This window comes from Haliotis rubra, unplaced genomic scaffold, assembly GCF_003918875.1.
Source record: "Haliotis rubra isolate DU_JTF1 unplaced genomic scaffold, ASM391887v1 Scf199, whole genome shotgun sequence".
Taxonomy (NCBI): Eukaryota; Metazoa; Mollusca; class Gastropoda; order Lepetellida; family Haliotidae; genus Haliotis; species Haliotis rubra.
In genome coordinates this window covers 287,414-306,232 of record NW_025765991.1, presented here as the reverse complement: position 1 = coordinate 306,232, position 18,819 = coordinate 287,414, and the positions used below count along the sequence as shown (strand labels likewise).

Below are 18,819 nucleotides of genomic sequence, written 5' to 3'. Positions count from 1 at the left end.
CCCGATCCAGTCAGTCATCTCTCCGATCCAGCTAGTCATCTCTCCCTGATCCAGCTCAGTCATCTCTCCTGATCCAGCTAGTCATCTCTCCCGATCCAGCTAGTCATCTCCCAGCTAGTCATCTCCCGATCCAGCTAGTCATCTCTCATCCCGATCCAGCTAGTCATCTCTCCCGATCCAGCTAGTCATCTCTCCCGATCCAGTCAGTCATCTCTCCCGATCCAGCTAGTCATCTCTCCCGATCCAGCTAGTCATCTCTCCCGATCCAGCTAGTCATCTCTCCAACAGTCATCTCTCCCGATCCAGTCAGTCATCTCTCCCGATCCAGCTAGTCATCTCTCCCGATCCAGCTAGTCATCTCTCCCGATCCAGCTAGTCATCTCTCCCGATCCAGCTAGTCATCTCTCCCGATCCAGCTAGTCATCTCTCCCGATCCAGCTAGTCATCTCTCCCGATCCAGCTAGTCATCTCTCCCGATCCAGCTAGTCATCTCTCCCGATCCAGCTAGTCATCTCTCCCGATCCAGCAAGTCATCTCTCCCGATCCAGTCAGTCATCTCTCCCGATCCAGCTAGTCATCTCTCCCGATCCAGCTAGTCATCTCTCCCGATCCAGCTAGTCATCTCTCCCGATCCAGTCAGTCATCTCTCCCGATCCAGCTAGTCATCTCTCCCGATCCAGCTAGTCATCTCTCCCGATCCAGCTAGTCATCTCCTGATCCAGCTAGTCATCTCTCCCGATCCAGCTAGTCATCTCTCCCGATCCAGCTAGTCATCTCTCCCGATCCAGCTAGTCATCTCTCCCGATCCAGCTAGTCATCTCTCCCGATCCAGCTAGTCATCTCTCCCGATCCAGGCGGAAAGCGATTAAAACTGGGGTAGGGTGAAACAGCGAGGCCGCACAGTAGCCAACCGATCCACACTGGGGTGCGATGAAATAGAGACACGGCTCTACAACCAACCGATCCACACTAGGGTGAAATGAAATAGAGAGGCCTCTATATAACCAACCGATCCACACTAGGGTGAGATGAAATAGAGAGGCCGCTTTATAACCAACCGATCCACACTAGGGTGAGATGAAATAGAGAAGCCGCTCTATAACCAACCGATCCACACTAGGGTGACATGAAATAGAGAAGCCGCTCTATAACCAACCGATCCACTAGGGTGAGATGAACTAGAGAGGCCGCTCTATAACCAACCGATCCACACTAGGGTGAGATGAAATAGAGACACGGCTCTACAACCAACCGATCCACACTAGGGTGAGATGAAATAGAGAGGCCGCTCTATCACCAACCGATCCACACTAGGGTGAGATGAAATAGAGAAGCCGCTCTATAACCAACTGATCCACACTAGGGTGAGATGAAATAGAGAGGCCGCTCTATAACCAACCGATCCACAGTAGGGTGCGATGAAATAGAGAGGCCGCTCTATAACCAACCGATCCACACTAGGGTGTGATGAAATAGAGAGGCCTCTCTATAACCAACCGATCCACACTAGGGTGAGATGAAATAGAGAGGCCGCTCTATAACCAACCGATCCACACTAGGGTGCGATGAAATATCAGGTACTTATTTTTATTTCTTCTTACAAAAATAGACTTTTTTTATGAAATCGTGATTCCACATTTTCCACCCCTGTGCAATACTTCGTGAACAGGTTTCCATATTAAAAGTAAATTTAAATAATATCATTTAATTGATATCAACAATTTTTGGTTTGGATACAAAGGGCGATTGGATATACTTCAGTAATTTATTGCACAAAAACACAAACCCGTTCGGAATATGGTTAAGACAGCAATGTCCAGTGATATTTGTATGAAATACATGTAGCTGACAAGTATAGTTCTTCAATTCAGAATATTAAATTTATTCATCCCTACAACCACGTGCACGGACGGGAATAAGCTGTATAACTACCGGGTGTAACGAGTGCATGTTGAGCAACATGACAAGGCACTTCGAAACTTGATGAGTAACACTTTGATATATCCCAGTCATGCACACTGACGTGACGGGTAGGTGATGTGTATACTGGGTGCCCCACATGCAGTGGTAGAACCCTCCCTCCCAACGTGAAAACACATGGACACCCAAAAACAAACCTTGGTTATTGATATACCGGGTGTCTGGTATAGTGAGAAGGCAGTGGAGGATCAGGTATACGGGTGGATGGGTAATGTCATATGCTCTTGGCAGTTTACACTTTGGACGAAATAGAATAAAACAGAAAAAATCGTAAATATTTACAAGAAGGGTTTTATCGTATGGGTTGCTGTGGTAACTCGCCTTTTTTTAATATTCAGCACTTTCAGTCATTTTTAACAAATATGGCCTTGAGGTATGTTTACAAGGAATGAGTGTCTTTAGCGTAAACATACAGTTTACCAAACGTATTTTGTTTACGGTCGTTAACGATACTGGTAACCCAGTTGGCCTATTGTTAAGTGTTGGCTCATGTGTGTCATTGTAAGGCGATCTCCTCATTAACGTGCGGGTACCCCACGTACTGACTGCAGCTCTGCGTCCACCCGGTTCAATTCGTACCCTTTATTGACTAAAGTGGGGCGGTAGCCTAGTGGTTAAAGCGTTCGCTCGTTACGCCGAAAACCAAGGTTCGACTCCCCACATGGACATGCGGATACCGGACATACTGACTACAGCTCTGTGTCCACCCGGTTCTTACCCGGAGAACCCTTTATTGACTAAAGTGGGGCGGTAGCCTAGTGGTTAAAGCGTTCGCTCGTTACGCCGAAAACCCGGGTTCGATTCCCCACATGGACATGCGGATAACCGACATACTGACTACAGCTCTGTGTCCACCCGGTTCGTACCCGGAGAACCCGTTAATGGCTAAAGTGGGGTGGGGTAGCCTGGTGGTTAAAGCGTTCGCTCGTTACGCCGAAAACCCGGTTCGTACCCATTATTGACCAAAGTGGAGTGGGATAGTATTGTGGTTTTAAGCCGTTCGCTCTTCACGCCGAAGACGGGTTCAGTTCCCCACATGGACATACGGGTACCCTACATACTGACTGCAGCTCTGCGTCGACCTGGTTCGTACCCGGAGAACCCGTTAATGGCTAAAGTGGGGCGGCGGGGTAGCTTAGTGGTTAAAGCATACGCCCTTCAACCGGGTTTGATTCCCCACATGGGTACAATGTGTGAAGCCAATTTGTGGTGTCCCTCGGTGTATTGCTGGAATATTGCTAAAAGCGGCGTAAAACTAAAGTGAATCTAGAGTAAACTTTGTTTTCCGAATATTACTGTTTAACCATAGTGGAAACTGCGGGAATGTTGTTTTACGACGTGCTTCACAAGGGCGGACTGTACATAATAAGTGAGTGAGTGAGTGAGTATAGTTTTACGCCGCTTTTGGCAATATTCCAATAATATCATGTTAGGGGACACCTGAAATTGGCTTTACACATTGTACCCATCTGGGGAATTGAGCCCGGGGTCTTCGTCGTGACGAGCGAAGCATTATCCAATAGGCTACCCCACCACCCCCTGTGCATAGTAAACTCCAGGCAAACTACGGGTGGTAAAACTTTGCAAGCTTGAGCAACGATCCACTAATTCGGGTGGACTCTAACACCCCGTCAGTCAGGATGTACATTGTACCAAGCCAATCCTTATTTTAGTACTTCATATGACATGCGTTAGGCAAGCCTTTGATTAAGAAAATGTGAAATTCATAAATTCGTTTGTGTTTGAAGAGAATTTCTATGGGTGATTAAGCACTGATGCTGGTGCAGGTTATAGCTGAAAGGTCAGAAAAGTATATCACGTCTACACTTGGCAGTCGGGGCGGCGGGTAGCCTCGTGGTTAAAGCGTTCTATAGTCATGCCGAAGACCCGAGTTCGATTCACAATGTGTGAAGCCCATTTCTGGTGTCCCCCCGCCGTGATATTGCTGGAATATTGCCAAAGGCGGCGTAAAACTTAATTCACTCACTACACTGAGCAGGCAGGTATACCCGTTAGTTACTCAGTTAACTCCCTTGCTTCGGGAAGATGTACATCCAGCCACACAACAATGTGAGGAGCATCGATCCGCACCGTACGGGTACGATGACAGCAACCCATTAAGTGACTACCACCCGGTACAATTAAGCCGCTTGTTACGACAAAAATAGGATGCTGAACTAACTCGCCGGATAACGATGGGGCATGATTTAGATACACATCAGGAACGGACGGTTGCTCTGTGTAAAGACACCATGGCGACGCAATAGTATACGCGTGTTTCTTTACACCAGATACGTTTCTTATGATCTCGGTGATAAACCGATTGGTCGTAGCGAGCGGGTGTTGTTTTACACACCAGTCGGCAGTATGACGCCGGTTGTAAATACGCGAGTCTGGAACAGAAATAAATCGGAGTACGATGACAAACGAGCCAAGGTAGCACATCTCAGCCATCCGACATCTGTACTGACCCATGGTGTATGACGGCGGTTAATGATCAGAATGAGGCGAACCGATGACTGAAAGCATGAGCCACAGTTCTGCCGACCCCATATTGCACAGGTTTCAAAGCGAGGCACCGGGCACCTGTTGTGGCATTGAATACTTGCTTGCTTCCAAAATTCGGGAATCCTGCAACAAACTCGTGCATTTACAGATCTTCGTCTTAAAACTAAATAATACTGTACGGCGTCTTACAACAAATGGATCCTTATTTCATCTAATTAAAATAATTTGCTCCAATAAATTACAGATTTCGGCAAAAAATCCAGAATTGTAAAGATGCCTGCTGTAGGCTGTCATTCTTTACTGTAACGCCTAACGATACACCATTATGGCTTAATGTCTACCTGTTACCAGTAGGGAATACATTGCCAGACAAATGGGGAACAGGAGCCTACAGGATTACTTGCCCATCTAAGACACTGGATGACTAAGGGATGTCAGACGTTTAGTTATTTCGACCTCTTGTTGCCTGTATAAAGGCAACATATAACATCACTCACTTCCCAGAGCGAAATTGTTTGTAATAAATATCATGGAATGTTGATATTAAATACTCTTTGGGCTTGAGGGGATTACAATTCTAACATCTGTATGCCTTTTGAAGAACGCTTGCTTATCGTAGTACTACATTTACACTACCAATTTGTGTTCAATTTACCTGCCTAAATCCCTGGTGATTAACGAGTGTCACTGAGCGAGACGAAGCACCTTACAATATGCGACTCTCAACAGAACGCAACGCTTTCCACAACACTGGCTCGAGCAGAAAGACGACGCTATATATACACCAGCCGCGTGCGGTATGATGTCACAACCCACGTGGTAACGCCGGGCTGTCGCACACTGGCGAATCCCCAGGTAAAACGGCCTAGAGCAGACGAGAGGCGCTGGGACACCCGTCCAGTCACAAAGAAACATGATTACCAACAGTACCGATTACAGCGGGGTAGAACTGCCCGTGTGAGCTGGGTTGTAGATATCGCGTGGATCTTTACTGGCATCGAGTAGACGCGAGCATACAGGAGCAGACGGCAGTTGTCGTCTGCCTCTACAAGCCGACTGGAACAAGCAGACGATACCAAAGGATACTACTGTATTTGTGTATACTGGAAAGATACCGAGATGGAATCGATCGCGGAAATATCCAAATCAAAAGAAGAGGTATGTTTTTGTAGTGTTATTTATGTCGATGGTGTGTTATCCGTTATGATAATGTTTGCAGCAGGAAGAACCAAGACTGTCATTCCACATGTGGACGTGTTTATTGATACAAAACAATGTTGACATGTGCAGTATGCACTAGATCTTTACAGTTTAGAATGAAAGGCACTTTGGATGCAGGACTAGAAATAGCGACTCAAGTTTCATGTGTAATTTACAATGCTTGTAACTGTGCCTGTGATATGCATGTTCCTCGGAAATGTGGGTTATTTCCTTATAAAGGTTGTTTAATAGTTGTGACTAATGCTATAAATAGGATATCCTTTATATTCGGACTTATCGCGTTAGCAGGAGTCGGCGTCTCGATGGAAGCTGGTTTCCCAACGTGACGTAATACTGATGAATATGGGTTAATTAGTCAGGACCACCTAAAGTTAAGCTGATGTATGCTGTGATATTAAGCTGTAATGTCTCTCAGTGGAAGCTGGCTGGGCAGTTAAGTGTCACCAGTTCCATATATGGTAGGAATAAGATGTGCAATCAATACAGAGTTGAATCCTCCCCGAGATGTCCCAGTAATGTGAATTATGATTAAACCTGGGTGAAGTTTCACACGGATGGAAGAAGCGTCCTTGAAACAATACACTCATGTACGGCATATGTGGGTGTGGTTTCCATCAGGGGTCATCCTGACCTCCACACATTGAAGCTTATGTTCACACAATGAGCTCAACATGCATTTCCTATGTATTATTTAACAGTCATGGGAATGATCTGTTTGATTGGCATTTTAGAAGTTGATGAATAATTAGAAAGGTATGATACTTTCTTAGGGGTGAGACAGTATATCACAGTATTAGTAGAACCGCAGTGTTTTTTGGCCTTCTGTTTGGTACACTGTAATGCAATCCAAAAATTCGGTATTTTTGGTTTTTGTACTGTCATTTATTTCTATCTAGTCATAAAATGACAGTTTTGTTCATTCAAAATAACAAAGAATATGGTTATTTTTTTCCCCATGTTATTAAAAAATGTAATGTTTGTTGTCAATTTTCTGCATTTTATGATCATATCTCATATACCAAACCGAAACTGACCGAACGGAAGGCCTTGTACGGTAATATGTACCGACTGTGGTAAAAGCATAACGTTTAACCCCTGTACTTTATGGATAACAACTTCTTTATTATATTATGAAGTGATGTTTCTAGTATAGATTCTTATACTGTTGTCTTGACAATGGTTTAAGAATCTATACTGAAACGTCACTTCATAATATGCTACCCGTGAAGGTCCGTGTTAGAATTGATCTTCAGTAACCCATGCTTGTAGTAAGAGGCGACTAACGGGATTGGGTGGTCAGGCTCGCTGACTGGGTTGACACATGTCATCGGTCCAGTTGCTTTGATCAATGCTCATGCTGTTGATCACTGGATTGTCTGGTCCAGACTCTATTAGTTACAGACCGCCGCCATATAGCTGGAATATTGCTGAGTGCAGCGTAAAACTAAACTCACTCACACACTCATAATATGCTAAAGAAGTTGTTATCCATAAAGTATCATACTATTTCTTGTCAATCGGATGTTCCCCTAAGTGAGATCATGTGGTTTGTTAATCCTTAATCAGGGTAATTTCTCAAAGTAATTATTTTCTGTAATTAACAGATTTTCATAGTTTTGAAATCATGACAATTAATTTTTGGAACCCCAACTTATTTACACAGATTTAACTTTAATATATTAATACAGAAATTAGGTACCATGATCTCAATGGAAGTACTACTACCATGACTTACAGGGTGTTTGGGGATATTTTATGCTATATCATCCTGCGCCCATATCTTAACATATAGACTTATCTAACCAAAGCTCATAGGACCAAAAGAAATTTTTCACCACTTGGGTTTTACGCCTGTGGCAAAACCACTAAACCTATAATCATGCATGTCGTGAGTGGTAGAGTAAGTATGATTCATTGAGGATCATGTCACGCTAGTAATGTCAGTGCATCCTTCACCTACATATAGATCTATAGGCATACTGCCCTTACCGTAAGTAAGCCTCTTTAATGATTATTATTGAACTTACGCCTGCACTGTTACACTCTGAACTGCCAGACAACTCAGATACTGTTCTCAATATTCATGCTCGTATTATGCAAAATTACTCATCAAGGTATTCATCGTCGCTGCCTTGGTTTTAGCACAATATGGGCGGTCAGGTAGTCTCGTGGTTAAAGCGGTCATTCATCATGCCAAAGACCTGGGTTAGATTCCAACATGGGTACAATGTGTTAAGCCCATTTCAGGTGTCCCTTGCCGTGATATTGCTATAATACTGCTAAAAACTAAACTCGATCACTAATTTAGCACAATAACACAGGCATATATAGTGACAATATATTGCTTAAAGCTAGTGTTTTTCCATTTATCTTTACAAGACCCTTTGTACACGCCCACTAGCCCAAGACAACTAAATTGTGCTGATGACTAGTGAAATGATGGTAGACCTCATTCTGTGGTAGTTTTTTTAAAGGCTATAATTTTCAACAAGTTCTCTCTTACGGGATGGCGTGTTCAGGCTGAACTAGCTATCAGCTCTGAGTACTAGTGAAATGAGATTTTGTCTGCTTGTGGCAAATCGATCAGTGTTGACGTTACACTGATCTGTAGGCCCTAAAAAAAAATGTTGTGGTTCCGATTACCCGACCGACCCTTGGATTTTGGTGCCGACCCTAATTTTTTTAAGCGGTATGAATGAAATAAGCTTTTAGATACCATTGTTTTTCCCCGGCACCGACGGACATTGGTCATTCAGATATAAAAAGTTGACATGATGGCCGAAACCTTGATTGAATAACAATTATACATTGATAAATGTGTTATTAGTTTGTACTTTACTTCTAAAAAAAAATGCTGAAAAAAAAAATCCTACCTGCCTACCCTAAATTCTAAAGAGGTGTAATGGAACCACAACATTTTTTTATTTGGCCTAGGGGTGTTGAGATTCACTGATGTATTGTTAAAATTTAAGACTGACTTAAACTGAAGACAGGTGAAAAAATGCATCCACTTGTCCTCTGGACTGGTCTTGAAACACCAGACTTCCTATGACTGTAAGAGGGTTACAATTTAAGACTGACTTAAACTGAAGACTGTAAAATGCATGCACTTGTCCTCTGGACTGGTCTTGAAACACCAGACTTCCTATGACTGTAAGAGGGCACCTGTAACCCTGTAATGGGCACCTGTAAATGCTGTATTGAGTACCTGAGGTATGACACAAGCGACACAGGAGGCAGTGGAGGCTCAGAACAGCCTACTCTCAGGCATAAGTAGGTCTGGCAGTCAGTGTGCTGATTATAGAGAGATAACTTTGACATTTACATGTTAGAGGCTCCCTCCACTTATCTATGCAACACTAACCTGTCCCTCCCTTACCCCCCCAAAGGCCCCCATTGACCCTGGAGTCTGACCCCTGACCCCTGAATGTTGTGTCCTATATTGGCTCCTTGCTCTGGGGTTTAAACTGTGGCTAATTTCCTGGGTGTTTTCAAAGGGGTTTAATCGGATGGATTTGCGGTTTATCTTGGGGGTACAGCTCATGTGACCTGTGAAGCTGAAAATAGTCTGGAGATTTCTTAAGATGTTATCTGAATGTAGGAAGTGTTGAGATGTGAAGTGTTTCATCATGAAATACACATGATGGCTATCCAAATGATATTTTCATTTAAAAAGAACTTGTATGTAAACATCAAAGTTGTGCATGAATATACAATATTCAAATATACAAATATACAAATATCTGATTATATATTATTCTTGGAAGCATATTTGTTTGGATATTAAGGGTTTTTGATGCATGTTTCTCTTCATATCCACTAGTTTGACATAGAAAGTCCATAGATACGGACCGTAGTGACCTCTCTGATATCACCTGGATTGATCATCATGTTAGATTCAAGAATCATTATAACTGGTTAATGTCACATTACATACATTATCATCATCAGGGGTAGCCTAGTGGTTAAAGCGTTTGCTCGTCACGCCATAGACCCAGGTTCGATTCAGCACATGGGTACAATGTGTGAAGCCCATTTCTGGTGTCCCCCGCCATGATATTGCTGGAATATTGATAAAAATGGCATAAAACCATACTCACTCACTTACTATCATCGGTGTGTGTGCGTGTATGCGTGTGTGTCCACACTATCAGGGCCAGGATTAATCAGGATTCACTGTATATAAGATGTTACTTTTATATAATATGGAGGATTCAGACAGAACACAGAATTCCATAATGTACAAACACTGAATTCAATTTTTATGCAAAAAGCTTTTTGAATACTGCAAAGACTGCTTATATTGATGATACACAAAGAACTGTAGACAACAGTATGAGCCTATTGTTCAGTGCAGTAACGCAATAGAAGCCCTGCCCATTCTACCTTTAACTAATCATGAAACAGATGTTCAGTAGCAGAAGGAAATAAGCAGTTATACAACCTAGTAATAAGTCCACTAACACAGTTATAGTGTCCAGTGACAGTGGCCAGGAGGGTTATAACTCACCACATAATCCCAGCCAACAATATCTCATTTAATTACTTTTTCACACCTCACAACTCATAAAAATGTTTATGGTTATACTTCGCAATATGAGTCAAACAATATATTGCAGTTAACAATTCCGGAGCCTGCATAATCATGCTGTGAATATCCATGGCTGAAGGCCTCTACATACACTTAAATATGTAGGCCTATGGCATAGCTTATAATCAAGGTGTGGAAATACTGCATCAGATTTGCCCATCTTGGTTTATTAGACGTGACAAATAGAATATTACATTGGAGTTTCTCAAGGACACATAACATGTTCTTGGATACTAATGTTAGTTTCCAGACACCCTGGCAGAGTATAGAGTATTCCCTATTTCCATTGTTTATGTTGGCATGGATATGACACTGGTCCAGGTCCAAAATTCTGGGATATCACCATTTCATTTCTTAAAGAGCAGTCCATATGATAAAGTAATAAACTCTGGCAAACAATGTTTACTTCGGCTCCTCTCACAGTGGGTGTGGCGTAATAGTGAGTGTTATCATGCATGAGATACTATTTCATATGAATCACCAGGATGGGATAAATATTAATATTGCATGTCTATGTAAAGAAGGAAGTATAGAGGCCATGTTTGTTTGGCTCAACAAACTGTCGCTGCTATGAAAAAGACGGATATCATTTTGACGTGTTTGTCAGGCTGAGAAATACTCGAAAGTATTCATTGTAAGGGCTTAGACTAGCAGTGGTAAGCCAAGATGGAATTACATCAGGATTACTTCAAATAATTCCTTTTGTTGAAACTCAGCTGAATAATTGTATTGTGTATGATGGAATATTTTGAAGGATCATCTTTGAGCTAGCTCCTTCCGAAATGGCCTGGTTTGTTTGGATGCCTACACGTGGGATCATACGACCTCCTGTTTGGGGATGTTGTGGGGATGTTATGAGGATGTATGGGGAGACAGCTGTGATAGACCTATAGCCATGTGCCTACTTGCAACAAATGGTGAAGTACTGATACACCAGTGCATCATTGATACCTTCAGATGATACGACACTTATACCACTATCAGTTCATATTATGATCCTGTTTTGTTACACTCATGGAACATTTAAAACATTCAGTGAATTTGCTGGCAACATGGGTCCAACCTACATTTTAATGATAAATTTTATTGTTATTCATTTTTGTTATATCTTCTTTGTGTAGTGTTTTTCTCTATCTGATGCTTGTACTCAGATTTGTCTGAAATACAGTATTGTCTAGAATGAGATATACCATATGTTATTTGAAATATGAGGCCACATATTCAGAATGTTTTAATAGTTTTTATTCCATGGTAAAATACAATTTCTTGCAAAACTACAGTGAATTTATTTTAACGATTCACAAAGCTAAATATCATATAATTACATCCCTAGGGTATATGGTACATTCTTTTTAGATAAGTGGTCTGTTATCTGGTAATATATAGAGGTAGACAGTGTAAATGTTTTTGCAGAGGAAACTGAGGTTATTTTTTGTTATTTTTAGCGGCTGTGGACCATAATATCATCAGATAATATAATGTTACAAATTCATTTAGATGCACACTTTGCAACTGACTACCACGATTTGAGCAGTGCTTTAGTTTGTGAGATGACAAGTGTTTTGGTCAATTACTGACAATCATGCCTTTTGGTAGGTATTAAATAGGTCAAACAGGTAAGGTTTATCTATAGACCAAGACGACGACGTATAGATGTTTATGTATCATCAGGGGAATATTCTATAGTGGGTCAGGGTGATTAACTGTTGTATATGCCTGAGGACTTGGCTTAATCGCACACCTCATGGTCCATCTAACATGCACAGACTATGAATACTTGAAATGAAGCCCATCGGCTATGCCATGCAATAGAGGGATATACACACTGGAGGTAATGTTACATTGTGGGAAAGTGTTCAACTCATAACCTTTATCTCCCATAAGATACTTAGCTTTACCCTGTATTGATCTCATCTGTGGACATTGGGTAAACGAACAACACATGAGGTAGACTTTTATCCTTAAGATAGTTTATACTTTGTGTGCATGGCTATTAAGATAAGTTGAAGAATATGTTTGTCATATTAATTTCTGAAGATAAGTTGCTAATATATAAGCTAAAGAATGTGAAGTGGTTTAGGTAGTCATTAATATAGATAACATTCTAAATGAATACATAGCCTGAGGTGTCCCTCTTGTAATAGGGTGTGGGAAAATGTTCAGTAGGGAAATACGGGTATTATTATCACCTTAGGAAATATGGATAATATCGCCACCTCAAAAATGTTAGAGGAAGTTATGAAGTACTGACCTAACACAGCCTAAGGGCAGTTATTTTTGTATGACACTTTGATGTTTGGCGTCCACATGCGAATATGATATTTGCCGTCAGTCATAACACTCAAGATTAACACAGGCTATATTTACATGTGAACAAGTTATATGTTTTGTGCTGTACAAAAGAAGACAGTCCCTACATTGATGAAGGTGGTAAATCTGTTTTCTAATGCCAGTATTCCTTTCATATTCAGGTTTTACACACTCAGGAGTTGATATTGGATCTAATGGACAAACCATTTTAGGCCCAAAGTGTTAAATTGTAACATCAAAACTGTTGTTTCAGTCGTAGTAGTGACAAGAACAATTTGTGAAATAAAAAACACATCAGTATTTTAAAATTGAATGCTTAGGAGATAAACATACTGTATTGGAAAATCAGAGGTATATAACGAAATTATAATAGCTCTAAATTTGATTTAAAACCAAACTTGTAGCGTGAAGTTTAAATAGAAAATTTAGAGCTATTATAATTTCGTTATATGCCTCTTATTTTCCAACACAGTACGTTTATCTCCATTCTACCATAACCGCGTTATCAAGATTTAAAAAAAATACACATACTGTGTTGGAAAATCAGAGGTATATAACGTTATTATATACCTCTAAATGACTTTGATTAACCAATCACAATCCAATATTTACTGAAGTCATGGTAGAATACTGCTTAGATTACAATACAAGTGTGTTTCAGGTTTTATGTCCATGAAGGATATAGGTTGGCAGGAAGGGTAGAAGAAATCAAAGCTGAAGTTAAGTCCTGATTGCAGCTAATTCCAGGTATGGGGGGATTTCAGGGTCAAAGGTGAAATGATGAGTGTTGTCAGGTGACTGGTTACACAAGTATGTCTTGGTTGCCTTATCTGACAGTTTTATACAGGGGTGCTAACATCAACTTGGACACCCCTACATTGATTTGATATCTCTGAGAATATATATTTTTTCAACATTATTCGTAAAATTAGGGTATCTTGGTTTGTAAGCATTTGTTACAGTGTTAATATCAAACCAATATGGTATCTCATATTGTGTAGATCAATGTTCATGATGTCAATCACTGGATTGTCTGGTCCAGACTTGATCATTTACAGACCACCGTCATATAGCTGGAACATTGTTGAGTGCTGCGTTATACAACAAACAAACACAACAAACCAATATGATGCATGAACAGATGCAAGAAGTGGAGGTGCTTAAAAGTAGACGGAAAAAGGTTGAAAAATTTGCTTAGATTCTATATGTTCCTCCTTGTTTATTTAAAAGCAGTTTTTCCAACACACAGACATTACGTTTCAACAACACAAACAATGCCCATTGAAAGAAAAAAAAATCACCTAAAGCTTTTTCCTTGTGTTACACTACAAAACCAAACATTAAAAAAATTGTTTCAATAACAGGTATGTGTGAGATTTCTTTACAGGTAAGCACTTTCCACTTCTTCCCAGTTTGACAAACCTTGCCAAACAGAGAGGTGTGTTCAGGCCAACAGGCAATGTTTCGTTGGGGCGGAAAGGGATACTTTTGTAGTAAGTGTATTTGTTGTGCCTGGTCGATCCATGGCCTGTCCAGGGCCTGTCCGGGGTTTCCTCTTGGCAGGTTTATTATTGATCAGGTCAAGCAGGTCAACAAATGACCACTACCATCAAAGAAACTGGCCTTACCTGTCGACTCGGCACTAATCATTATGGGTGTATGCCTTGGTTGATACTGGAATGTTCTGGTGTCATTGAATCAGTTTGAAGTTATGAGCAATAACCTGGGGCGTGCTTTCTTGAAATTTAGGACATTCCTAGAAGTTTGTCAAGTTGTCAAACAGCTTGTACATTGCACAGGATATAGTGTTCAGCAGATGTCTGTATTATGTTATTATTAGTTGTTAGGTGTACTGTATTGTATTGTTTGGTCAGACAGAAGTCTGGTGACCTATATTTACCATGATTTAGTCGATAATTATATGTCACCTTCTGTTTCTGTCCGTCCCACACGTCCTAGTCTAGACTTTCATCCCTAAACACAATGCATGACTATACGAGATATTGTTTGTAATCTTCACCATTTTCAAATACATGTAATCAAGTACTGTTTTTTCCTGAAAATGTAAACAGTCAACACAAAATATTGTGGGTAATATTTCACTATTCCATTGCACTTCTCACCAGTAGGGGGCGGTGGGGTAGCCTAGTGGTTAAAGTGTTGGCTCGTCACGCCGAAGACCCGGGTTCGATTCCCCACATGGGTACAATGTGTGAAGCCCATTTCTGGTGTCCCCCGCCATGTTGTTGTTGGAATATTGCTAAAAGCGGCGTAAAACTAAACTCACTCACTCACTCACTCTCACCAGTAGACTCACCTATAGCCTCCAAAGTAAAGTATTCAGCTGAAGATAAACAGTTTTGTAAAGGGACTCTTGAGCATTATGTACTCTTTAAGCCTCCTTCAGCTGGAGACCGCCTCCGTGGTGTAGTGGTTAGAGCGTCCGCCCGGAGTGCGGAAGGTCGCGGGTTCGATCCCCGACCGCGTCATACCAAAAGACGTTAAAATATGGTACTTGTTGGTCCCCTGCCTGGCGCTCGGCATTAATGGGTACAACAAGGACTGGTCGGCTCGGAGTCAGTATAATGTGTCTGAGTGGGGTATTCATGCTTCACTGCGGCATGGTATCTCAGTGAGCTAGCGCTATAAAACCAGCTTAAGTCTGGGCTAGTACAAGCAGCCGCACATACACATACACATGCATGCACGTCTTCATATGAGCGAAATATTCTCAAGCACGATGTTAAACACAATTCCACCACCACCACCTTCAGCTGGAACCCCATGAAGATCCGGGTTAGATTTGATCTTCAGCAATCCATCTTGTAAGAGGCAACTAACAGGGTAAGGTGCTCAGACTTGGTTGACACATGTCATCGTATCCCAATTGTTTTAGATCGATGCTCATGCTTCTGATCACTAGATTGTCTGGTCCAGACTCGATTGCTTCCAGACTCGCTGCTCTATAGCTGGAATTTGCTGAGTGTGGTGTTAAACAACAAACAATCCTGGAAAGGAAATGGGTATAGGCTGATAAAGCTGACCATGGATTGAGAGTGGAATGGGGCATGTGGTATTACATTAAAGCTTTAGGGCATTTAAGGGAGACAAGGGTGTAGAACCAGGGTCTCATTTGAAAATGTATCAACACTCAAATCACCATTGTCCAGTGCCAGTGGAGGATGACCTCAGCGAGGCCGAGGGCAATGTTCCACTCACTGACCAAGGCTATTTCTCACGTTTGGGAACAAGTGTATCGTCTTCAAGTCTATAATCAATTCACCAGACTCTTAATGTATTTTTGACATGTCCATGAAATTAGTAGGGCTTTGACAAAGCGAAGCAATCACATGGTGTCACTAACCTATAGTTTAGAGTTGGTGGGTTCTATCTGGCCATTAGTCTTTCATTATATCGAAGCCAGTTCATGAGGAAGGTGATATGAGGTTTATACTACATGCCTAGATATCATGGTGATATCACCTGTACATTAGATTGGATCTTTCCTATTTGACCATTGGACTTACAATATTGGGAAGAGGACCCCCATGAAGAAGGTGATATGAGGATTACACTATATGCTGTGATGCTTTCAGTTCAGACAAAAGCAAGTACCAAGGTAAATTATTAGGTCAAGCCACTGAATGTGTGGAGTTTTGCTCGGGGTTAATTTGCCTACATCTGGGATGTTGAGAGACTTAGAGGAGCTAGTGATGTGGAAATGTTTACTGATGTGTGTTGTCCAGGGTTTTGTGGAGGAGATGTACACAATGAAATGATACAACAAAACAGAATTCTATTTACAGAAATAAAACTGCTCTGTGCTATAAGGTACAAAACAACATCATAAATATATGTACTGGTATGGGAGTTATCGTCACTTTACCGCTTTGTACAACAGCAACTAAGACTCTTGCCATACTCTTGTCATAACTGTATGGGTAGAGTTTACAGGTTTATAGCAATACTAACGCAAGAAACCTCAATAACTGCTCGCCCTTGTCGTGTTTATTGCTATACTTGATCAGGAAATATTAACAACCGCACCCGACCACCACTCGCTATACCTGTATTTATAAATTTTACTGGTTTATGACAGTACCACTTGAGGAAACCTCAATAACTGTTTGCAGTTTCAGGAACTTAAAATGTATCATGTTATGTTTGGGATTACACTTTCTTAGTAAAGTACAAATTCTAGTACTTTTTGGATTGAGTCCCATCCGGGATTCAAACCCACACCCTCAGAGTCAGGCACCAAATCGCCAGCACACAAAGTCAGCCGCCTAACCCGCTCAGCCACCGCAACTTCCACAAAAATGGAAGTCGGAGCCGCGCCAATTTACACTTATCAGAGGGGTCCGCAGTCTAGACTACCAGTTGTCCGACTTCCATTTTGTGGAAGTCAAATTAGGCAGCTGACTTTTAACTCTGAGGGTGTGGGTTCAATCCCGGATGGGACTCAATCAAAAAGTACTAGAATTTGTAATTTACTAAGAAAGTGTAATCCCAAATATAACATATGTTGCATTTGACCACTTTCTAAATGGCATTGTGTAATCATTAAAATGTATCAATTGGATAAATAGCGAAAAATTTGCCCTGGATGGCTTTATATATACTACTGTAAGTGAGTGAGTGAGTTTAGTTTTAAGATGCTTTTAGCAATATTCCAGCAGCATAATGATGGGGGACACCAGAATTATGGTTCACACATTGTACCCATGTGGGGAATAGAACCTGGGTCTTCGGCGTGACAAGTGAATGCTTTAACCACTAGGCTACCTGCCGCCCCAATACTGTAAGTACTACAAGAATTGTGCTTCAAAACGTGTGACAGAGATGTTATGATTATATGAATAGAAATACTTATATGGAATAATGAACTTATAGCATGGCAAGTTTTTCTCACGCAGCAAATGTTCTGTGTGCATTTGTGCCAGTTGTATCTAGGAGGTCATATGCACAATATGGAATGTGTACCTCCAAGTAGTTAAAATCTTCGGCTTTGAAACTCACTGAAGTAGAACTAGTCCTAATCTGTTTAGCGTCCCACAAGGGCAGCATACTGCAGTGTATTAATCTGATCTTAGTGGGGAATTACGAGGCATAGACCACATCTTACTGGTAAGAGCATTAGGCTTGTACACAACCTGTATATGACATGCATACAGTGGTGTATGCAGGTGGTTGGTCAATATGGATCATATTATAATGACATACATTTTCTGTTGTTTTTAATTGATAATAAAAAGAAATAAAAATTGCTATTTATAAATGTTGCTTTAGTTATGTTTGTAGCTAAAGGTTCTTTTGATCTTCATTTAGATTCATAAGTTTCTTTAAAGGTTCTGTCTCATTTTAGTATTTGAATAAGTTACATTAATCAGTTTTGTTTCAAGAGGATGATTGCTGTTTGATATATCACCAGTATAGGCCTTTCCTCATTAACTGATATTTTTTCCCACTATCTTCCTATTCCCAGAGCTCAGAGCATATTATTGTATATCGCCCTGGGCGGGACATAATTGAGGATAAAGTTTTGTCATGTGATCACTCTGTGGTGAATATAGCCCAGTGAAGCATGTCTCATATGTGTGTTATAGTGGATAGTGAGAGAGATTGAATTACAGTATTATGTGATGATATGGAGAAAAATAACTTTTTCTGATGAGACTGATGAAATTATGTATCCTGATTTGGTTTGTACAAGTCGATAGAGTTTTGTAAGCAATATATACTTGATAATTGTTTGTCACAGGGACATATTGATAGCCTCAAACACAGGTAGCTTTATGTGGGGATCCATGTAATGTATCAGGCACAGCTTCCTCAGTTGAAAGATTAAGTGACAGTTAGGTCCATGGACTTTAGATCATCATCAGAGGGGTGGTGGGGTAGCCTAGTGGCTTGTCATGCCACCGATCCGGGTTTGATTCTCCACATGGGTACAGACCCGTGAAGATCCAGGGTAGACTAGGTCTTCAGCAACCCATGCTTGCCACAAAAGGCGACTATGCTTGTCGTAAGAGGCGACTGTCAGGATCGGGTGGTCAGGCTCGGTGACTTGGTTGACACATGTCTTCGGTTCCCAATTGCGCAGATCGATGCTCATGCTGTTGATCACTGGATTGTCTGGTCCAGACTCGATTATTTACAGACCGCCGCCATATAACTGGAATATTGCTGAGTGCGGCGTTAAACTAAAC

At 41.2% G+C, this 18,819-nt stretch overlaps 1 protein-coding gene across 2 annotated transcripts in view; it reads left to right on the top strand.

Moving 5' to 3' along the window:
* The first annotated feature begins 5,314 nt into the window (after window positions 1-5,314).
* Window positions 5,315-18,819, top strand: part of LOC124275140 — a 51,893-nt gene continuing 38,388 nt past the window's right edge. The window contains exon 1 of one of the 2 annotated variants that reach the window (XM_046710630.1): window positions 5,315-5,646. In XM_046710630.1, coding sequence (XP_046566586.1) covers window positions 5,608-5,646 — 39 coding nt within the window. In that variant the 5' untranslated portion in view covers window positions 5,315-5,607. Of the gene's footprint in view, window positions 5,647-10,837; window positions 10,957-18,819 lie in introns of those variants that run through there. The other variant, XM_046710631.1, reaches the window with a different exon arrangement.